Raw genomic sequence first — 23560 nt, forward strand, 5'->3', positions numbered from 1 at the left:
TATATTCTTAACTTCTACTTCATGCTTTGCAGCTGTTCACAGAGCCTTTATTTGTTCAATTTCCTTTTGAATGCATGGAATAGTTTACTTCAGAAGGAAGTTATACAAATCTTAATCATATTATTTTTAAAAAAGTTAGCAGCTTAACATTAGCAGTTCAATGAATACTGTTGGATGGATGGATGAAGTATACCAGAAAGCATTTGTTGTTTAGGATATGTGAAAGCTACACATTCCCATTGATTCCTTGCACTTCTTTTACATACATTAATTCATCATTATACATCTCTTACCCTGGCTTGCAGATAGCATAAGTGATTCATGTTGCTTGCTTTTTTTCCCTGTGCATAACATTGTGAAGTTAGTGGCTGTATTAGTTCGAATAAACGCCTTCTCATTTCACATTAGCTAATACTTACTTTTAAAAAAATCTCTTTCAAAATATTTTTTCTCAATTGTTTGAACATTTAATCTACAAACAGAGGGGTCAGAAAGGGCGTTTATTCTACTGTCTGCAAGTCAGGTAAGATTTTCTTCTTTGCCACCCAAAGACATACAGCTTTTCCAGGCAGAAAAAACATACACGCAGAAGAACGTGTTATTTTGAAATTCATTTTTGCTTGTTCAAGAAGAAATTTCCACAGTCTGAAGAAAGAACAGACAACGAACGATTTTCGTGTCAATCTTTAAAACAGAGCAAGGCGTTGCGTTTATTCGAACAAATATGGTGAGTGAATTACTTTCTTTTCCTGGGTGTGTGATGAAATCTGTTGCATGCCCATTTTTTATTTCAATTTATTGCTATTTCATTTTTTCTCAATCAGAGGGCAGGCAGAGCGTAGCATGTTGTAACCCAGTCTCTTTCTCTTGCAGGGCAGCACAGCAAGGTGAACCTCGAGGGACCCGGCACAGTGGCAGTGCCAGCTTGCCTCCAGAACTGTAAACCCACCTTCACACAGGGCCTGAAGTGTAGCTCTGTCTTGGAGGGGGACCCCGCACTCCTCTGGTGCAAGCTGGTGGCATGCCCGGCGCCCCACATGGCGTGGTTTCACAACAACCGGCCAGTCCACCAGGACTGTCGCAAGGTGATCCGCACTGAGAGTGAGGAGCACATGCACCATGCCAGCCTGGAGGTGTGGGATGTGCAGGAGCACGATGCTGGCAGCTACAGGGTATTTGCCATTAACAGTGAGGGCTCAGCTGAGTCCACTGCCTCGCTACTGGTGGCACACAGAGGGGAGCAGAAGGGTTTTCCAGGGAAAGCAGGGTGTACGCGAGAGAGCTGGCAGTGCTTGCTGCAGCAGCAGCAGGAGGACCGGCTGCGGGTGGTGCTCCGCTGCACTGGCTCACCCTTTGACAAGGGACAGGAGGCAGAGCAGTTGCATGGAGATTTCTCCCCTGCCCGTGGCATGGTACGAACCATCCGCTTCCAGAGGCTGCCACTGGTGGGGCCTCACCATCCAGGGCTGGCACGTGGTAGGGAGCCTAGTGGTATAGTGGCAGATGCTGAGGAGCTGCTGGATGAGGAGATCCGCTGGAAGCTACAACGGCTGCGGGAGGCAAAGAGAGCTATGCTGAAAAAGAAGCAGGAATCCCTCATGTCCATGCCCCAGGCAAGCCCTTCTGGGAAGCCCAGCCCACCTGAGGTTGCTGCCACAACTGATGGCTCAAAGTCCCTCAGGATGCAGGTAGTGAAGGGGTACTGGAAGCCCAAGGCTGTGGAGCAGAGATGGCAGGTGCCACGTGGACTCCTGGAGCCCTGCCCACCCCTCTTTGTCCAGGAGGTCAGGCCCCAGGAGGCTGTTGAGGGGCACAGATGCACATTCTCCTGTCTTTTCCATGGCCGCCCACAGCCCACTGTCACTTGGTACAATAATGCCAAGCCTGTGGGATGCATCCGGGGCACTGCCGTTCACACCACAGAGTGTTGCTCTACGCTGACCTTCCCATCCGTGCTCCCACAGCATAGTGGCACCATCACCTGTGTGATCTTCAACCCACTGGGCACAGTCAGCACTTCAGCTGCACTCCATGTGAGGCGGCGGATGCAGGCCTACATAGGATACATGGCCATGAAGAAGGAAAAGAAAGAGGAAGAGAAGGAGAAGGTGAAGGAGGAAAAAGAAGAGGAGAAAGTGGAAGAAAATGAGGTGGAGGAAGAAGAGGAAGTCAGCCTGGCCTTCACAGCAGAGCAGGAACTGCCAAGTACAGTTGCAGACTCAGACTTGCTGTCACTGCCTGTGGAAATCAAAATCACTGCCCCTACTCCAACACCAGACCAAGACACAGAGATAAAGGAGACCATACGGCCCCCTTCAAACCAGACTGCTCCCTCCATAAAGCACAAGTTCAAGTTTTCATTTGATGTGGGAAATGAGCCACCCCAAATTGTGGCAAAAGCCCCAGCACACATTCATTGCCATGAAGGGGAGGCAGTGGTGTTGGAGTGTTCTGTGTCTGGGCAGCCCCCACCAGATGTGGTCTGGTCCCTGAATGGTCAGTGCCTCTCTGCCAGTGAAAGGCTGAGGTTTGAGGAAAGCAAGAATGGCACATACCGCTTGCACATTCAAGAGGTATCTGTCACAGATGGTGGACTGTATTCATGTGTGGCCAAGAATGTGGCAGGAACAGCGCAAACAGCCTCTGAGCTGACAGTACAGCCCAGTGAAGCCAGATTGCATAGCAAGGATGGAGGCACTGAGAAACTGCCTTCTACGGACCATGTTCTGCACCTTGAGGCCCTCAGTGCACTTGGAAATCATGAAGAGAAAAAGATCACATGTTTCAAGGAGGAGAAAGCACAGCTACCCTTGTCCCTGAGGCTGTTTCCATCTCCTAGTGAGCAACTGGAAGGGGTGTGTGAGAAAACCCCTCACTTCAGGGAAAGTGAGATGGAGGAAACAGTGCAGGAAATCATGGAAGTTTATGGTAGGCAAGAAACAAGTTATCCAGAAGAAAGTGTGAGGGATACGGATGATATTTCTGAAATGATGAGGCACGGGGGAAAAGCTGTCTCTGAGGAACACAGCTTTGGAACTGATATCACTGAGTTGCATCCCAATATGTCCAGAGAAGAACATGAACTAGTGGCCATGGACTCAGGTCACTTTTCAGAGGAGCTGGAGGCTGAAGGAGACAAGGTGGTACCACATACAGATACTCTGTCCTGGGACATTTTGAAGTCACCACTTATGGAAATGAAAGGACAAACACATGCCTCTGAGCAGTCTGTTCTGTCAAGGGAGCAGGAGGATTCACAATTCTTCATTCCTATATCACCTATGGTGCACGAGGAAAATGATGTTTGCATGCAGGAGAGTGATGTCCCTTCCTGGGAGGCAATGTCTACTAATGTGCCTCTTATAGAAAAGCCAAGCATGCCCCAGTGGCAGGACAACAGTGCAAGCACACGCACAAAGGAGCAGTTTGGCTTTAATGATTTATGTACAGAAGAGCAGCAGGAGGAACAGGCCAAGGAGCAAGAGACATCAGCTGATATTGAACAGGACATCAAGGTTGATGATCATCTTTGTAAAGAAGAAATGATTGATGCTCGGGATACCATGCACTGGGATATTCACAATTATGGACAAATGCTGCAAGGAATGGAGTCTGATGCAGGCAACTCTTCTTTGGGTCTTATCGTCACTCCTTCTGGCGTAGAAACCTCAGGTCAGGATTTTACTGAGGAAGTTGAGGTTCACCTAGAAGAAGTACAATTCAAAGAGCAGCTGTTGCCATCTGAGATTGATGAGACCAATGTCACATTTGATCTGAAAAAGTTTGTGGAGCCTTTTCCAGCTGCCGATACAGTGGACACAGAACAGGCACAACTTTCTACAGCTCTGGAGAGCATGGAGGTAGGCATAGAAACCTCAGGTCAGGATTTTACTGAGGAAGTTGAGGTTCACCTAGAAGAAGTACAATTCAAAGAGCAGCTGTTGCCATCTGAGATTGATGAGACCAATGTCACATTTGATCTGAAAAAGTTTGTGAAGCCTTTTCCAGCTGCCGATACAGTGGACGCAGAACAGGCACAACTTTCTACAGCTCTGGAGAGCATGGAGGTAGGCATAGAAACCTCAGGTCAGGATTTTACTGAGGAAGTTGAGGTTCACCTAGAAGAAGTACAATTCAAAGAGCAGCTGTTGCCATCTGAGATTGATGAGACCAATGTCACATTTGATCTGAAAAAGTTTGTGGAGCCTTTTCCAGCTGCCGATACAGTGGACTCAGAACAGGCAAAATCCCCTGCAGCTCTGGAGAGCATGGAGGTAGGAGTGACTGGCCTCATCCCCCCTGTGCACAGACATGATGTGGTTGTGGAAGAGATGTCTCAAAGTAAGGAGCTATGTCAGAGCTATGAGATGCAGGAGGAGGATGTCCATGCCCAGGAAGAGGCACAGCCAAGAGAAATCAGAAGGGCTGATTTGCAAATCCCTATTGGGGACCACGGCAGCATCATGATAAAGGAAGAATCTTCTGCTGAAGAAATGAATGAGTCAGAGCTGAGTGTCTGTGGGGAGGATTTACTTGAGCGACAAATTAATAGTTTTCTGGTGGAGTCCACAGCAGATTTCCAAAGAGGAGTGGAGGAAACATATGTGCAAAAGACTGAGGAAGAACTGGAGACCACAGACTCCCAAAGTGATAACTTCATCACTGACTTGAAAAAAGCTGCGTGTGAACAGAAATCTCAGGCTGAGCATCAGGCTGAAGAGGAAGAAGGTTCTGGATTAGAAAAGATCCTTGAGACAGGAACGAGCATCTCCACCTGTGAGACAGAAAGCACAGATTCCCCTGAGGAGATATTCAGGGACACCCAACAGGAACCAAACACAAACAAGAGTTTCTCTTTTGGGCAACTCTTACTTGGTTTAATAATGGATGATCCTGTGGCACAGAAGGAGCAAAAGAAGGAGTCTTGGGATAAGAAGAGAACTCCCACTGAGGAAGCCTCTGAGCACAGCCTGGATAGAGAAGGACCAGGTCCAGAGCCCAGTGCTGTTCAAGCCTCAGAGCAGGAGCCTGACTTGTCTCTGGCCAAGTATTTAAGGTCAACTGGGATGCAGAAAACTCCAGATTTCAAAGGCACAGTTCAGAAGGACCAGCGAGAGAACATCACTTCACTGGAGGTGGAGGAGGTAACCTTCAGCACAGTTTATGAATATTACAGCAACCAGCAGGAACTCACCAGGCCCTTCTCTCCTGAATCAGAAATGTCTATAGAGCTGGAAAGTGGAAGTGGAGAGGAGTCGCCTGATTCAGACCGCTTCTACACACCTCCCTCCTCAGTGGAGATCTTCGAAACTGCTTCATCAGCATCCTACCACACACCGCTCAGCACACCTGAGTGCTATTCCACACCATCTGAAGGTTCAGAGTACAGCACACCACCTGAGCGCTACTCCACGCCCTCTGAAGAGGGCTCAGAGTACATCATGCCACCTGAGCATTACTCCACACCATCTGAAGAGGGCTCAGAGTACAGCATGCCACCCGAGCACTACTCCACCATGTCTGAAGAGGGCTTAGTGTACAGCACGCCACATGAGTGCTATTCCACACCATCTGAAGAGGGCTTAGTGTACAGAATGCCACATGAGCGCTACTCCACACCGTTTGAGGAGGGCTTAGTGTACAGCATGCCACATGAGCACTACTCCACACCCTTGGAGGGTTCCAAATGCCACACACCCTCGGAGCACTACTTCACACCCTTTGAGGGACCCTGCTCTGCAGCAGGAGACAGCACACCACCAGAGCACTACTGGACACCTACTGGGGAGTATATGGATGCCCTGGCCATGTTCCACCTCTGTGAGAGAAGGCAGCACCCTTCAGACCAACCACAAGCTGACGTATTTAGGACCCCCCGTGAAGCACTGGAGCCATCAGGCAGGCAGATGCCACCTGCATTCCTCAAGGCATTGAGCAGGAAGAGGCTGTATAAGGGTAGCACACTGAGCTTTGCAGCAGAGGTGATGGGAGTGCCCAAGCCAGGAGTGAAATGGTATCATAATAAATCTCTGTTGGAGCTGGATGAGAGAGTGCGGATAGAGAAGGATGGGGATAAGTGTGTGCTGGAGATTACTAATGTCCAGAAAGCAGATGGAGGACAATATATGTGCCATGCAGTGAACATTGTTGGGGAAGCTAAGAGCATTGCTCATGTGGAAGTTCTGTCTGAAGATGGGCGATCACTAGCACTGCCACCTCCTGTCACTCATCAGCATGTAATACACTTTGATCTGGAGCAAAATACATCTTCAAGGTCACCTTCACCACAGGAAATCCTCTTGGAAGTGGAGCTGGATGAAAATGAGGTAAAGGAGTTTGAGAAGCAGGTCAAAATCATAACCAGCCCTGAGTTTAGCCCGGATAAGAAGAGTATGGTTGTTTCCCTGGATGTCCTTCCACTTGCCTTGTTGGAGCAAGCTGCAGGCTTGGCTGCAGAGAATGAGGATATAAAAATCGATTTCCAAGTTACTGAAATGCCTCCCCGGTTTGCTGTGCCCTTTTCAGATATCAAGGTGACAGAAGGCTTGGAGGCAGTGTTTGAGTGCGTGGTAACAGGTACTCCTGTCCCCCTAGTGCAGTGGTTCAGAGGTGATGTCTGTGTGAAACCTGTGACAGGGAAGTATGTTGTGAGTCAGAAGGAGGGACTTCACAGTCTGAAGGTCCAAAACGTAGGTCCTTCTGATGGTGGCTGGTATCACTGTCGGGCAATGAATAGATTGGGAGAAGTGATGTGCAAGGGCTCCCTCATAGTCATGGCTCAGCAGGGAGCAAGTGCTAATGTGAACAGTGAGACAAGCACAGGCAGTGAACGACACAGGTACCAAAAGTCTGACTTGCTTTTGTGTAAGACTGTGAGTCCAGGTGAACAGTCAGAGCTGGAGTCTGAGTGTGAGCAGCACAGAGATGACTCAGAAAAAGCAATACAACTGCTTGCAGTGGCTCATCAAGAGCAGGAAGTGGAAGGGGAAAAGTGTGTTAATGTTGCTTTTGGTGTGTTTGCAGAACTGTCCCAAGAGGAACAGGTTGAGTTTAGGGCAGAGGACTCTGAGAGCTGCAGCTTTCAGTTCCAGGTCACAGAAGCTGCTCCCACATTTCTGAAGGTCATTTCTGACTACAGTACATTTCTAGGTGCCTCAGCATGCTTCCAGTGTTTTGTGACTGGTTTTCCCCACCCAACTGTCTGCTGGTACAAGGATGGGGTATTATTGGAAGGGGACAGGTACTGTGTGCAAGAAGAGGAGGGAGGCTCTCATAGCCTTACTATTGAAAACTTGATGCAAAGTGACAGTGGGCAGTACAAATGTGTAGCCACTAACAGGGCAGGAATGGCTGAGACCTGCGCTGTGTTAACATTATACTGAATTCCCATTATTTATTTGAGTCTCTTTCTTTTGAAGCACTAGATGATTTTATGCTGTTGTTCACTGCTGGTAACAATACAGCACTCATATTAGGGGCATTGTTTTTCATCTCTTTAGGGATGAAAACCACTCTATGTGGGCATATTTTTGTCTCACTTAAACTTGCTTGTTGGGGAATTTAAGTGAGATTTAATGTGTGCATAGGTTTTGTGCACACTCTCTGCACCAAGGTGTATTTCAGGCTCCTTCAAAGCTCCTTACTCATTCTTGTAAAGATATTGTAATTGACACTCATTTATGTAGAACTGATTTTTTTCGTATAGTGTACATAATCCTGTGTGTCTGTAACAGTCATTGTTGGTTTAGGCAGGCTAGAAATCCCCTGAAAATGTAGGAATCACTTTTTTCTTGTAACCTAAAGGTATGGAATACTAACTTATGCTTGCTCTTTAGTTTGGACACAGTTTTGTGAAAGAACTCCTTAAACTGGTATTCCCTCTTCTCACAATGTTGTCTCAGGACATGTGAATCTCACTGAGTCAAATCCTGTGTTTACAGTTTCTATCATTGCAATATTCTTACATTTGTGGGTCACATTCTGCTGACTCATGGAACTAAATGACTTTTTTTTTTTAAAGTCAATGGAATTATGTTGTTGCAAACAAAAGTGACACAGTGGGAAGAAAATTAAAATTTTTGCATTAGTAGAGACTGGACAGGATTTTTTTCTCTATTACCAAGTAATAAACATGAAAACATATCTTGTACTGTATCTGTAGAAGTTAAGGGGGAAGGAGAGGGAGCATAATAAATCAATGATTTAACTGTAAATGAATTAAAATAACTTTGGTTGTCCCCATATTCCAGTGTCATTCATAAAAATTACATAGTAGTAAAAAAGTGAGAGATTTTTATGCAATGTTCTTGTTTCACATTAGAATGGAATTTCTATGTACTGCTTTTTTCTTCTTTTTCTTTTTTTAATTAGTAGCAGTTAAGTGTGCTATGTGTCAAGATGACCAGAAATAAGTAGAATATGTTCAATTGTTATCTATCTGTGGCATTTTCTCAGCAGAAGGGTTTTTTATATTAATGTTCTCAATATGGGTATATATTTTCATATTTAAATAATGCTAATACGTAGGAAGAGGAATCAGCAGTAGCTGACATAATAAATCAGAACTAAATCTATCTTATATAACAATGATTAAGAAAAATACATTAAAAATACAAAAGTTATTAATGCTTATCAGAAGTAATTAATGTATGTGCCATCTTTCCAATTGCCTATATGCCAAGGCGAAACCTTGAGTTCAGCAACCCCAAGCAAAAAATATTTTTACTTTGATTACTTGTAAATACCTAGAAAAACTTTATAAACAAGTTGCTGTCAATCAGTTGCTTTGCAAAGCCCTTTAAGGAGCATAGTGATTTATGAAAGAAGGAGCAAATATAAAAGAACTATTCCTATAGTATATTCAGTAATGTTCTTGCATGTTCTTATTTCTGAGTTTGATGTGTCCTCACACCGAGGTCAGCATGTCTCAAAAACTCAATAATCTTTTAAGACCATCCTGTCATTCACCTGGCATAGCAAAGAGTCACTTTGCCAAAATGTGTTTCCCAGTATAAACTTAAAGTCAAGAGTGGCAAGTTCCAATGACTCAGGATGTAGGAAAAATGACTGGAGTGGTCAGGCTAATACCAGTCTGTCACTTCCGTTTCTTGCCTGTCAATATCCAATGATATTTAAGATCTGTACATTGTTAAAAAGCAAAGATAATTGTGATTTCTTAGAGGTAATGGTGGTAGGAAAGAGAAGCATGAGTGTCTGATCCAATATAATGCTGGGAAAGAATTGCCTCATGATGTGTCCTTAATCTATTCCTTGTGTAGATGTGAAGCACTAACTGATACATTAAACAGCAGAGGTCCCTAGGGAAGCTGGCATGGATTGTCTGATGTTATGTCAGCTGTGACATGAGGAATCTTTTATTTCCAGAGCCAAATCAGGTCTTTGATTAGGCCCTAAGCAAGTGTGTTTAATTTGCATGTAAATGAAAGGTAATTTTTATTAGAAACAGGTCCGTAATTTTTATTAGAAACAGGTCCATAATTTTTTTTTGAACCCTAAGCCAAACAGTATTCACATCTGAAATATATGGTCAACCGTTTTTACCTCTACCTGCATAGTAGTGTTTCGGGTTTATCTAAGTTTAAAGTCTTCTTTTAAGTTTCATACATTAGCCCGGAGCACTATAATGTGCTTATGGAGAAACAAAGTGTCACCTAAGCTACAATCGTATAAATCTGGAGTAATTCTAGTTTTGGATAAGCTTACTGGAAGACTTTAGAGCCATGACTGATCATTTCTCTTGCGCTTCCACTGGAATTATAAAACTCACAATTTCATTGTCAGGTTTAATGTTGTCTTCATTTCTACAAACCTAGTAATTAAAGACAAGGATGAATTATGTTTGTTATCAATGTGTATAGAATGTTAACATGTATGGTTAATTTGTGAAATAAATATGTAAATGATTTAAGTCTGTTGCTTCTTGTACTTTATTCATTTCATAGACACAGCTAAAATATGAAAAAGAATCTGTATACTTTTTCTGGCATAAATATTCAGGAACACAAAAATGTGCATTAATTTTTGCCAAACTGTTGTATATAATGCATTCGCATGTGTGTTAACATGGATTCCATTCTGCAATTATTGTACTTTATTAACGCCACCCATTCTCAAATTCACTCGCTCATTGTATTTCTGGAGAAACTTCCCTACTCTTTTAACAAAGCTGGTAAGTAAATACTGAAGGATTGGTGTAATTTTTTTTTTTTTTTTTTTTTTTTTTTTTTTTTTACCTAAGCATCTCTTCTCTGCAGTTAATCACTGTATGCATCCTGCTATGTCATGTTCATTATGGTATCTGTGGTAAGATTAGTCATTGATAAAACCAGTGAGAAAGAATTGGGTAAGGCATATTTTATTCTTCTTTCTAGTTGCTATTGGAATGCAGCAAAAATTATTATCTCACAATAAGTTTTGGAACTTAAGGCACTATAATTGAGAAACTTATCAAGGTTCACCTGGGGACATTTATCCACTCACATTTCTTCTATTCTTGTTTAACAAGTCTCATATCTTCCTGGTGTCAAATACTGTGGGCCCTGCCTGAGCAAATCTGACTCAGTGAGGACGACAGGATTTGATTTCCAAAGGTGTTTTTCTGTGCTGTGGTTTTCATGGATGGCCTGTTCTTTTCCTGGAAGCCTCAGATTTCACTGATGTTTCTAGTGTCAAGCATCTGCAGAGAACGACATGTTCTTGATGTCTGTTGCCTCTCTTTTTTTAAACCACTATTATAACAAAGTGGTCCAACACAAAAATGTCTGAATTCACAGAGGCAAGGAAGAGAAAAACCTTAAAGTGTTCTGTCTTCTTTTTCTCTGCTATTGTGGGAGTTCTAATATTCAGCATTATGACAAAGAGGAATTTAAAACCAGAGATTTGAATGAGTGACATCAAATCAAGGGTGCAAACTTGTAGTTTTTGTAATAATGATGTAATAGGGGTACGTGTCTAATGACAAAACTAGGACAAAGTAGGGAGAGGTAATACCTTAGTGTATTAAACAAAGATAGAGTTGAAAGAGATGAATGAGCTGCACTGGAAAAAGGATTGGTGCACTGAAAATTTTGTGTTATTTTTCCAGTACTGTAACTCTGCTTTTTCTTTGCAGGCTTTGAATTAAACCAGAGTCTTAGCACTGCTCTGTACTTGCTTGTGTGAGCATACATACAAATATGTATGGCATATACTACTTTAATTATATTTGTGAAATGGAGTAATGTTGCTTGACTGTTACTTGCACTGTACACCTTGGGGGCATTCCTAAACCATGTTGTGATGTCAGGTTTTTAAAGAGGCATCCATATTGATCCAAGTAAGAAGTTCACAAGTAACCTGACAGCACAGCATGTCTCGCTGGTTTTGGCAGGTGTGTATTTGACAGCAACAGGACATCATGTTCATTGTTAATTGCTGTTTATTGCTATCTAGTTGTGTTTTCGTCAACATCCTAGTAAAACTAAACAATTTTTTTCCATACAGACTTCGCTAGCTCTCTTCCTGTGTCTTCTGAGGAAGGAAGAAGTGAAGGCTACAGCAGTGGCCTTCAGTTACCTGATAAAGAAAAAACACTTGAATTTGAGCCTGAAAAACCAGTTTATTCCAGCAAAGTAAAGATGAAAACGGAGGGGGGCCAAGCCCCTGTTTTTGTAAAACAGGTCTCAGATGTTGAAATCTGGCAGGGAGATGTAGCTAGGCTCTCTGTTACTGTTACAGGCAGTCCCACACCCAAAGTCCAGTGGTTTTTCAACAATATGAAGTTAAACTCATCTACAGACTGCAAGTTAGTGTTTGCTGGCAATGATCACAGCCTCATCCTCCCATATGTGGGTGTGCAGGATGAGGGTGAGTACACATGTGTGGCCAGCAATATACATGGTGAGACCAAATGCAGTGCCCGCCTCCATGTGCATCAGCGGATACCAGGGGTCCCCTGCTTTGCCAGGAAGCCAGACAGCATACGGTGTGCACCAGGATTCAACGCAGTCTTTGAGTACACCGTGGCTGGGGAGCCATGCCCTGATGTGCTGTGGTTCAAGGGGAGTGAACAGCTTTTCTCCGATGAACATCATTCTGTTGCTCACCACTCTGATGGGTCAGGCTCCCTGACAGTGCAGGAGTGCAAGGAGGAGGACACTGGGCTTTACATGTGCAAGGCAGTGAGTGCCTTGGGGGAGGCCACGTGCTCTGCTGAGCTCCTTGTGCTGCCCGGGGAGCATGCTGTTCACAGGCAAAGCCCAGCCTTGCAGCTTTCTGCAGTGGCAGAAGACCAGAGTCCCCTGTCATATGAGGAAGCTGGTGAACTTCCTGCTGCAGAAGGAGCACTGAGACTTGAGGCCATGAAAGAGCCCCTGGCCCTTCTTCAGCTCCAGATGAGCCAGGAGGAACATGTGCTGCCCAGAGAGAACATCTTGCCCAGCCTGCCACCAGCCTGCCTGGCCACACAGAGTCTTGAAGAGATGCTCACCCAGGCAGCCACAACACAAGAGAGTGGCAAGCTTTTGGCAGAGCCCCTGGAAACCTTCCCTGCTGGCCCCCAGGGTGTGGTGTCTGCAGCAGCAATGGAGACACAACTGCCAGGCTGCCTTGGGACTGTAGCCACACAGATACTCTTGCCCAAAGAGCAGGTCATCCCTGAGACAACAGAGCAAATGGCTGCTCTGCAGACAGAGGCTTCCCAAGCCCTTCTACAGGTGTCAAGCACCACTGAGAGCCATGCCATAGATGGTGACCATATGCAGGTCTTTGAGGGCTACCAGGCAATGCAAGGTGAGCTGAAGGCTGAACCTAGACTTGCTTCTGAACTGGCCTTCACTGGGGGCCAAGCCATTCCTGTGGAGACTGTTTCTTCCCTGGAAGCAGCAGAGGAAGACTTTGCTGCAAGAATCCATGAGGGACAGGCTGTGAGATTTCCCTTGCTGCTAGAAGAAAAACAGCCCCTGGAGGAGGAACATGTTGTCAGTCTTGTGAAAGAAGGAAAATCCTATGATGAAACCTCTGAACTGAAGTCCCAGCAGGCTGAGACAACTATGGAGGCAGAAATACCCCTGGAGCAGCCTTTGTCTGCGCAAGTAATCAACACTGTGACTGGGCATAGTCAAATCAAGGATGTGGGAGCAGCTGCAGCCACTGCTGATGTAGCCTCTGCAGATGCTCCCATTGAGACACCCACAGAAATATTGAAAAGGAAAGAGAAAGGGGAAGAAATATGTGAGGAAGAGAGCAGGAAAGTTCTGGAAGCTAAAGCTGGGAAGCTACAGGTCAAAGAGAATTATCCTGTCATACATTGCAGCCTGGTCGACACTGTTGTGGAGGAAGGAGAAAGTGTCAATTTGGTGTCTGTCATAACAAATGTCAGGGAGGTGAACTGGTACTTTGAGGGTAAACTGGTGTCTTCAGGTGGCAAATTCAAGTGTTTGCAAGATCAGGACACATACACGCTAGTAATAAGCAAAGCATGCAGTGATATTCACCAAGGAGAATACACCTGTGAGGCGCTGAATCAAGGTGGAAAAAGAGCAACAGCAGCAAAACTCACAGTTGTTAAAAGAGGTTGGATTATGGGGATAAAATACAGTCTTTCTAACACACTGCTCTACTAATGAAACTACCCTATGTGTCTGTATCTTTGGATACAGATACAATATTAATATCACCATGCCGCTAATCAGAGGGCTCCCTTTCTCTCTGGATTTATGGTCTCCTTTCACCAGATTGCAGTCTCTCACTTCCCTCACCCCAGTCTTTGGTCAGGTACTTTGTTGCTTCCTGTTCTCATGGCACAAGCACAGGCAGGACAAGCTGTACCTCGATCGCACTACTTCTCCCATTTTTGCCTGTGAAGTGAACCTGCTCTTCCTTTCTCACTGCCACACACTCTCTCACTCTTTATAATCACTGCCCAGTTTCAGCTCAATTTCTCATTTGCACCACAATTTCTTACAACTCCAGGTCAGTGTGGTAGATGTTTGTATTAACTTGTTACTTTTCATCTCTGTCGCACCTTATTTTTCCAGTATCATCACTGTGTTTCCTGATGTCATTAATGCACCATAACACCGTCTGTGCACTGAGCCTGGTACTGCTTTTATTTCTTACTTTTTTTCTTTTACAGTCACATTATGCAGATTGAAAGTAAATCACCTTTATTTTCGGTCAGTCGCTTCATTGTTACTTTCCAGAATGTCACAGGCAGAGCTTTGAGTTACTCTCTGCTTCTGATTTCAGTTGCACCAATCCTGAGGAGAAGGCTCACACCAGTGGAGGTGGCTGTAAATCATGTGGCCAAGTTTACCTGTGAGGTAGAGACTGCACCCAATGTCAAGTTCCAGTGGTACAAAGCTGGCCGAGAGATATACGATGGGGACAAATACTCCATTCGCACCTCCAACTATCTCTCCACGCTTGAGATTCTGAGGCCCCAGGTCGTTGACTGCGGAGAGTATAGCTGTAAGGCTTCCAACCAGCATGGCAGTGTAAGCTCTACAGCCCTTTTGACAGTGAGTGGTAAGTACAGACTTTCAAACACTTCTCTATAAAATATCTTGGCATATTGTAATACTTTCATTGTTATACTTACACATGATCATGGTAGAGCTCTTGGTTGCCATTGTTATACATAGCCCATACCTCATTTTGGCAGGCATAAGCATAAAGAAGGAATAATTTTTCAAAATGCTGCTTTTAGGTGCTTTCTGTACCTAGAAAACAGAATCAGTGTGAAGTTCCAGAAGGCAAGAAAGAAGGGGGAGAGAGAGAGTGGGAGGAACTAGACTGTCAACAGAATGGGATTGCTTTGTGAATACATTCTTGAAGAAAGTTTATGACTTTTGGATGACAACATACACTTTTAAATCTGATTTCTTTGGTATGATAACTGTACAATTATCTTGGCACCCTATGTTTATGCTGCATCTATACTTGTGATGCAGGCTATGCAGCTACACATACCTGAACTTCTGTGTGCCATGGCCAGAGGAGACCTGTGTGTGATTGGGGAAATAGATCTTAAAGACTAAAAGATGGTTTAAAGCTGTTTCAGTTTTTGATCTTTTTTGTCTATTGAGAGCTATACGATTATCTTCTTTTTTTTTTTCCTTTTAAAAAAATCCAAACCGCCACCTCTTAGTGTACAATGATTTTTTTTTACATTGCATTTTCTCTTTATGGGAGGAGTCTTTATGTGCTCTTTGCTAAGTGCCAAATGCTAGAGGCTGCACAAACTGTGAAATGCATGCAAACTTGTCCATCTTGAGCGAATGGTACACAAACATGCCAGTCTTGAAGGGGGGGAAGTTCCAGCTTTTGGTTTATTTCCCTTTAGTCTGTACATTCCTCCAGAGACCCAAAATGTCTTCAAGCTCTGAAGCAATATACAGACCCAAGAAGTACAAACCCCAAAGCCAAAATTCATCATCTTTAATATCTCTTCTTTCCTTCACTGCTGGCTTCTTTTGCTTAAGAGTGTCCAGTGACTAACTGGCCCCTCATACTCTCTGTCCCTGGCAACTGTAAAGAAAGAGCATAAGCTCTGGTCCTCACCTCTGGATAACATTGAACCCCTTTGTTTTGCAGAAGCATTACCACCAACGTTTCTTACCAGACCTGAATCTATCACTACTTTTGTGGGCAAAAGTGCCAAGCTCCTGTGTACTGTTTTGGGCACTCCAGTCATCGATGTCGCCTGGCAGAAAGATGGCACAACCATTTCACCTTCGGACCATCACAGAATCTCCAAAGTGGAAAATAAACATGTGCTAGAAATTTCCCTTCTCACCACCAGTGACAGAGGGGTTTACAGTTGCAAAGCTTCCAACAAGTTTGGGGCTGACATTTGCCAGGCTGAGTTGATCATTATAGACAAGCCTCACTTCATTAAAGTGCTGCAGTCAGTGCAGTCAGCAGTCAATAAAAAAATACGCCTTGAATGTCAGGTAGATGAAGACAGGAAAGTAACAGTAGGGTGGACGAAGGATGGAAACAAAATTCCTCCGGGCAAAGATTATAAGATTTACTTTGAAGACAAAATAGCCTCACTGGAGATTCCTTTGGCTAAGCTGAAGGATTCAGGCCATTATGTGTGCACTGCCTCAAACGAGGCAGGAAGCAGCTCCTCTTCTGCCAGCGTCACAGTCAGAGGTAAGACAGTCCTATGGCCCCTTTAGTTTTCTCTTCCCGGGTTCCCTATTTCTTCTTTTGCAGGCTTCTTTGAGCAGGAATCACACTGTGAACTCTTCTCAGACCTGCCATCAGGTCCATTCACCTCTTGCTCATCTCCCTTACTGCCTCCCTGTGCACTGTGGGGTGCTTCAATATTTCTTTCACTGGCCAGATTCAAGAATTGCTCCTGTATGCAGGACAGAGGTGGCAAAAGAAACCACAAGAACTGCAAAAAAAACCCTGATTTTTTCTGAAGTCACGTTCTTGTTCTAGGAACCAGTTTTCAAACCTTTGTGTTTCAGCCTTCTTTCCTTTTTCTCTTTTCCTTTTCCCTCTCCCTTTCTTTATGCTTTCCTTTCCATTTCCTTCCCATTTTCCCCCTTTCTTTCCTTTTCTTTCCATTTTTAGAACCACCATCATTTGTGAAGAAGGTCGATCCATCTTATTTACTGACTCCAGGTGACTCTGCACGCCTTCAATGCAAAATCAAAGGGTCTCCTGAAATACAGGTTACTTGGTTCAAGAACAATAAGGAAATCCATGAAAGCAACACACACAGGATGTCCTTTGTCAATTCTGTAGCTGTGTTAGATATTTTGGAGGTGAAAGTTGATGACAGTGGGAGCTACTCATGTGAAGCTGTAAACGAGGTTGGAAGTGACAGCTGCACCACCGAAGTAGTTGTCAAAGGTCTGTTCTTCTTGCTGCTGCCAGCCACATTCTTGAGAAAAAAACTTCCTTTTTATTTTTGGCATGGTTGACTAATTCTTTCTTGCTGCCTTTATAGAGCCTCCATCTTTCATCCGAACACTTGAACCAGCAGAGGTAGTAAAGGGAACAAACCCCGTTCTTCAGTGTGAGGTTGCTGGTACTGGACCATTTGAAATTAGCTGGTACAAAGACAAGAAACAGATTCGAAGTAGTAAAAAATACAGGTTGACCTCTCAGAAAGCTGTAATTTCTCTGGAAGTGTCCTCATTTAATAGTGCTGATGTTGGTGAATACGAGTGTGTGATAGCTAATGAAGTCGGGAAGTGCATATGCAGTGCAACGTACATCTTGAAAGGTCAGTGGGAGGGAAAATGTCCACTTACTGAAGGAATTGGCAAGAACCTCTCATTTCTTAAAATGTCTTTTCTTTGTATTTGTGGGTTGCTGGGGAGGGTGGGGAGGGGAGGTTATCTTCTTCTCTTAAATTTCTGTGTATATCTTATCTGGCGCTAAACCTGTGAATTTAAACTGAGCTAAAAGGGGTCCCCAGCGGGGTAATGCAGCTCTTTTCTTGTCTGCTCTTTAGCTGAATTGCACCATGTACTTCACATATTGTCTCATATAACTGTCTTTAAGCAGTGGATTTCATGGGATAATGTGGTAGAAGATGAGCATTTCTTCTTGTCTCTTTTCTTTGAATTAGAACCACCATCTTTTGTTAAGAAAATTGAAAATGTAACAGCTCTGGCTGGAGATAGTGTTACATTACAGGCTGTGGTGAAAGGGTCAGAGCCTGTTTCTGTGATATGGATGAAGGGAAAAGACATTATTCAAGATGATAACAAAGTGAGAGTGACATTTGAACATGGTCTAGCAACACTGCAAATTACCGGTGTCCAGCTGAGCTCTGGTGGGAAGTACACCTGTGTGGCTGAGAATGATGCAGGAACTCAGTCCTGCTTTGGTGAACTGTCAGTGAAAGGTCAGTGGAGTAGTGCTGTGATCCCTCCATTATCACCCACCTGAGAAGAAGAGCAAGTTCCTTTGTTCTTAACACCAGCTATTTAATTCTGTTGTAGAGCCTGCCAAAATCATTGAAAAATCTGAAATGATACAGGTAACAGCAGGGGAACCAGCCATTTTGGAGTACACTGTTACAGGCACTCCAGAGCTAAAAACTAAATGGTTCAAAGATGGAAGACCACTACCTGCCAGCAAAAAATATAGAATCAGCTTTAAAAATAACATTGCTCAGCTCAAGTTTTATGCTGCTGAACTGCAGGACAGTGGCGAGTACACCTTTGAGATATCCAACGATGTGGGCATCAGCTCTTTTACTACCAGCTTCACAGTGCTAGGTTGGTACTGACTCTTTGCAAAAAACCCTGCTATTCTGCTCTGAGCCCAACAGAGCCAGAAGCACAACGGCATGCCTGGTTTTCTCATCTGTTTGTTTCTTTCATATTTTTCACTCTCAACAGATCGCATTCTCCCTCCCTTCTTCACTAAACCCCTGAAGAATATTGACAGCATCATTAACACATCATGCCGCCTAGACTGCAAAATTTCAGGCTCTCTTCCAATGACTGTCTCTTGGTTTAAGCAGGACATTGAGATCACTTCAAGTGCCAAGTACACAGTACACTTTGCAGAAGGCTCTGCATCTTTGGAAATAAAACACCTAGATGCAAGTGATGCTGGGGTCTACATTTGCAGAGCCACAAACTCTGCTGGTAGCAAAGAGAGCAGTAGCACTTTGTTTATAAAAGGTTTGGCAACTTGTTTAAAATTTCTTTATTTTTTTTTTCATTTGATAAGGCTTTTCTTTAGGCCATGTGTCTCACTCTTGACATTTGCTTCCTTTCAACAAAATCTAGAGCCACCCAGCTTCATTGTAGAACCAGAGTCCCAAGATGTACTGCCTGCATCAACCGTACGTTTCAAAGGCACATTTAAAGGCACAACACCACTGATGGTGAAATGGTTTAAAGGTGAAACTGAGCTGGTAACAGGAGGAGCCTGCTACATCATGACAGAAGCGTTAGCAAGTTACATGGAACTTTACGCAGTCAAACCAACAGACTCAGGAAGATACACCTGCAAAGTCTCCAATGTAGCTGGTTCAGTATCATGCAGTGCAAACTTGTTTGTAAAAGGTTTGCATTCTTTCTGTCTTTTAAACTTTCAGATAGTGGATTGACCCAGTAGCACTCTTTCCTGCTTTCTTTATCCTCAATACTCTTCTTAAATTCACAGAACCTGCTGCCTTCAAGGAGAAGCTAGAGCCAACCCATCTGGTAAAGAAAGGTGGATATGCAGAGCTGACCTGTGAAGTCACTGGTACTCCAGAGATTAGAATCACATGGTTCAAGGATGATAGAGAGCTAAAAGAGAGTGACAAATATAGAATGTCTTTCACAAAATCCCTGGCGGTACTTCATGTTATAGAGGCTGAGACTGAAGACAGTGGGGAATACATTTGTGAGGCCAGAAATGATGCTGGCAAAGATATTTGCAGTAGTGTTGTTACGATCAAAGGTGTGTGTGACATCCAGCCATGAAGTTTGTCTCTTTAAACTCAGTACAGTTTTATAGGCTTTGAAAGTATGACTAATACAACTGAACTCTTTCTTTTGCACTGTAGAGTCACCTTATTTTATCAAGGAGTTTCAATCCATGGAAGTCTTGAAGGATTCCGATGTGGTTTTGGAGTGTGAGGTGCTTGGCACACCTCCATTTGAAGTTTTTTGGGTGAAAGATGATAAACCCATGCGTAGCAGTAAGAAGCACAGAATAAGCATTGAGAAATCTTTGATTAGCCTCCACGTTTTCAGGTTTGATGCTTCTGATGTTGGCGAGTATCAGTGTAGAGTAACAAATGATGTCGGGAGCTGCTTCTGCAGTTCAGAGGTTACACTGAAAGGTTAGTACAAGGTGCAGAATGCCACTAGCATGCTTTTATCCCAGTGTGGCTTTCATGCCACACTGTCATGCAACAGAATCATACTTACATGTCTATTTTCTTCCTGACAGAGCCCCCACAGTTTGTAAAAAGGATAGAAAACATTAGTTCCCTTCGCGGGGGAACGGTTGTGTTTCAGGCTGCTATTAAAGGCTCCTTGCCCATCACTGTGTCCTGGCTGAAAGACAATGATGAAGTGATTGAAGATAACAATATAAAAATGACTTTTGTCAACAATGTTGCCACTCTTCTGGTGAGGTCTATTGAACTGAAACATGATGGGAAATATTTCTGTCAGGCTAAAAATGAGGCAGGAATTCAGAGATGTTCTGCTCTGCTGACTGTCAAAGGTTTGTCCTACCCTGAGGATTTGTGGTGATCTCAGACTGTTCATGGTGGTTTATACAGATGCTGTTGACACTCTATCTCCTTGTTTACAACAGAACCTGCTACAGTCGTGGACAAGGCTGTGTCAATAGATGTGACTGAGGGAGACCCAGCAACCTTGCAGTGTAAATTTTCAGGAACAAAACCTATTACAGCCAAATGGATCAAAAATGGCAAGGAACTGACTTTAGGCCCAAAATACAAGATCAGTGTTACAGATACTGTCTCAGTCCTAAAGGTGCTTCATGCAGAAAAGAAAGATAGTGGAGAATACATTTTTGAGGTTCACAATGATGTTGGGAGCAGTAGCTGTTCCGCCAGCATTAACGTCCTAGGTGTGTATGGGCTCTCTTTTATCGTCATTTTCATATAAAATACATTTTATCCTGAGCTCACATCTGCTGTGATCAAGGTTGAATTTCATGCTTTGTTTTTTTACTGTCTTGGATAGATCTCATTATACCACCTAAATTCACCAAAAAGCTCAAGAAAATGGACAGCATTAAGGGCTCTTTTGTCCATTTGGAATGCATAGTGTCTGGTTCACATCCCATAAGTATCCAGTGGTACAAGGATGGCCAAGAAATAACAGCAAGTGAAAAGCACAAATACTCTTTCCATGATAATACTGCATTTCTGGAGATCAATAAACTGGAAGGAACAGACAGCGGCTATTACACTTGTGAAGCAACCAATAAGGCGGGAAGTAACCAGTGCAGTGGGTTCTTAACAGTCAAAGGTTTGAGCTCCTTCTTTGTCTTGTGTTAGGTCTTCCATTAATAATTTTGGAATTCTCCTGTCTCAGAGTAATCCTTCTTCCTTTTTTACTTGTTACAGAGCCACCATATTTTGTAGAGAAACCCCAGTCCCAAGAGGTTGTGCCCAATGCTAGGGTTCAGTTCAAAGCACTGGTGAAAGGCTCTACTCCTCTGCAGATAAAGTGGTTTAAAGACAGCCAAGAGCTCCTCTCTGGAGCCAATCGATCTGTCTGGAAGGATGACACATCTAGTGTACTGGAGCTCTTCTCAGCTAGGACATCTGACTCTGGGAACTACACTTGTCAGATAAGCAATGATGTGGGGACTGCAACTTGCAAAGCAACTTTGTTTGTAAAAGGTGTGCAGCTCAGTGTTCTCCTCATTGTGCCTCTGATATTTCTGGGCAATTTGGAGGGAGGGGGTAGGAAACCCTTGTATTTCTTTAAGTCACCTGAATATTACAAAGCCTCACCTTTTCTGTCCATCTTCTAGAGCCTCCCAGGTTTATTCAGATGCCAACTTCCATAATAGCTTTGCGTGAAGGACAGTCCACCACTTTCGAATGCCAAGTAGTAGGCACACCAGAGATCCACATAACATGGTACCTGGATGGTAATGAAGTGACTGACCATGTTAAGTACGGCATCTCCTTCATAGACGGTTTAGCCACTTTGAAATTAACTCAAGCCAGAGTGTCAGATAGTGGGATTTATGTTTGTGAAGCCCACAATGATGCAGGTAGTGAAAGCTGCAGCATCGAGCTGAAAGTAAAAGGTTTGTTTTGAACATCTTGGCATCTATGCCACATAGATGGGGTGATGGAGTAGGGGAGACTTCTTCTCCCCTCAAAATCATTTGAGGTTACTATTTGCTTTCTCTTCATTCCTCTTTGTAGAGCCTCCAACATTTGTTCGGGAGTTGCATCCCACTGAGGTAGTGAAGGGTTTGGAAGCCGTACTTGAGTGTGAGGTGACTGGTACTCCTCCATTTGAGGTGAAGTGGCTGAAGAACAATAAGGAGATGTTCAGCAGCAAGAAATACGCCATCTCTACCAAAGAATCAGTATTTACTCTTAATGTGACTAACTGTGATGTCTCAGATGTTGGTGAATATCAGTGTATTATATCAAATGAAGGTGGGAGCTGTTCTTGCAGCACAAGGCTCAGCTTGAAAGGTCAGTTCTTTAGGAAGTATACCCACAACATTATATGCTCTAGCTAAACAGTAATGACTAGGATGAATTTATATTATCTCTCTTTTCTCCTTTCCCTTTCTGTGCCTTCTCTTCAAATCAACAAACAAAACTTCACACCACAGAACCACCATCCTTTGTCAAGAAGCTGGAGAATGTCACTAGCATTTTGAAGGGTACTGCATTCTTCCAGTGTGTTGTAGCTGGTGCTCAACCCTTATCTGTGTCATGGATAAAAGATGAGAAAATACTAGAAGATGATGAGCACCACCATATCACCTTTGAGAACAGAGTGGCCATACTGGAACTTACCAATATTGACCTCAGCCACAGAGGAAGATACACTTGCCAGGCAAAGAATGAATCTGGCATGGAGAAATGTTTTGCTTTGCTTTTTGTACAAGGTGTGTACAAGGTGTGACCCTTCAAGCCATCCTTGATGAGTACTTGGAAAGTCAGTACCCTATCTATGTATCTAACTGTTATTTTCATATACTTTATATCTCAGAGCCTGCACAAATCATAGAAAAGGCTAAATCACTTAAAGTCACTGAAAGAGACCCTGTGACTTTGGAGTGTACTGTGGCTGGAACACCAGAGCTCCGAGTAAGATGGTACAAAGATGGCAAACAACTCCTACCCAGTAGATACTACACAATGAGCTTTGAAAACAATGTGGCCAGTTTCAGGATTGAACCTGTATCAAAGGAGGATAGTGGTACATACAGTTTTAAGGTTGAAAATGACTTTGGAAGTAGCACCTGTGAAGCTGTTCTGACTGTCCTAGGTTTGTATTGTCACTTGGCAAATTCACTAATCCAGCAGGGAGGGAATGAAAAAATTATAATCTCTGTGAAAGATAGGCAAGAAGGTAACCAGTGTGTTTTTGCCATTTTTGTGTTGGGCAGATCAATCAATTCCTCCTGCATTTATCAAGAAACTAACCAAAAAGGATACTGTTCTGGGATCTTCTATCCAAATGGAGTGCAAAGTTTCTGGGTCACTCCCCATTACTGCAAAATGGTATAAGGATGGAAAAGAGATAACTGACAGTGCAAAATATAGAAGCCTATGCCACGAGAACACTATGTCACTTGAGATTGCTAATCTAGAACTGGCAGACAGTGCAAATTACACATGCAGTATCTCTAATGTTGCTGGGAGCGATTCTTGCAGTGCCGTCCTGACTGTGAAAGGTTTGAGACTCTTTTGCTACTTGTTTGTGACAGATGCTGGGAAAAATACCTTAAATCTTATGCTAACATAAGACTCTTATACCTCTTAATATAAATGCTGAAAACCTGGTCTCCATGCTTACCTTACTAATTTTCTTCATTCTTCCAATGAAGACATTTCTGATGTAACTGGATA

At 43.5% G+C, this 23560-nt stretch overlaps 1 protein-coding gene across 1 annotated transcript in view; it reads left to right on the top strand.

Moving 5' to 3' along the window:
* Window positions 1-23560, top strand: part of TTN (titin) — a 246511-nt gene that overhangs the window by 38461 nt on the left and 184490 nt on the right. The window contains exons 44-62 of the mRNA XM_034065601.1: window positions 14248-14526; window positions 15595-16158; window positions 16588-16869; window positions 16967-17245; window positions 17594-17872; window positions 17970-18248; window positions 18372-18659; window positions 18768-19046; window positions 19147-19428; window positions 19535-19813; window positions 19924-20202; window positions 20296-20574; window positions 20691-20978; window positions 21077-21355; window positions 21490-21771; window positions 21893-22171; window positions 22315-22593; window positions 22698-22976; window positions 23098-23385. Coding sequence (XP_033921492.1) covers window positions 14248-14526; window positions 15595-16158; window positions 16588-16869; window positions 16967-17245; window positions 17594-17872; window positions 17970-18248; window positions 18372-18659; window positions 18768-19046; window positions 19147-19428; window positions 19535-19813; window positions 19924-20202; window positions 20296-20574; window positions 20691-20978; window positions 21077-21355; window positions 21490-21771; window positions 21893-22171; window positions 22315-22593; window positions 22698-22976; window positions 23098-23385 — 5622 coding nt within the window. The remainder of the gene's footprint in view (window positions 1-14247; window positions 14527-15594; window positions 16159-16587; window positions 16870-16966; window positions 17246-17593; window positions 17873-17969; window positions 18249-18371; window positions 18660-18767; window positions 19047-19146; window positions 19429-19534; window positions 19814-19923; window positions 20203-20295; window positions 20575-20690; window positions 20979-21076; window positions 21356-21489; window positions 21772-21892; window positions 22172-22314; window positions 22594-22697; window positions 22977-23097; window positions 23386-23560) is intronic.

This window comes from Melopsittacus undulatus, chromosome 8, assembly GCF_012275295.1.
Source record: "Melopsittacus undulatus isolate bMelUnd1 chromosome 8, bMelUnd1.mat.Z, whole genome shotgun sequence".
NCBI classification, from domain to species: domain Eukaryota; kingdom Metazoa; phylum Chordata; class Aves; order Psittaciformes; family Psittaculidae; genus Melopsittacus; species Melopsittacus undulatus.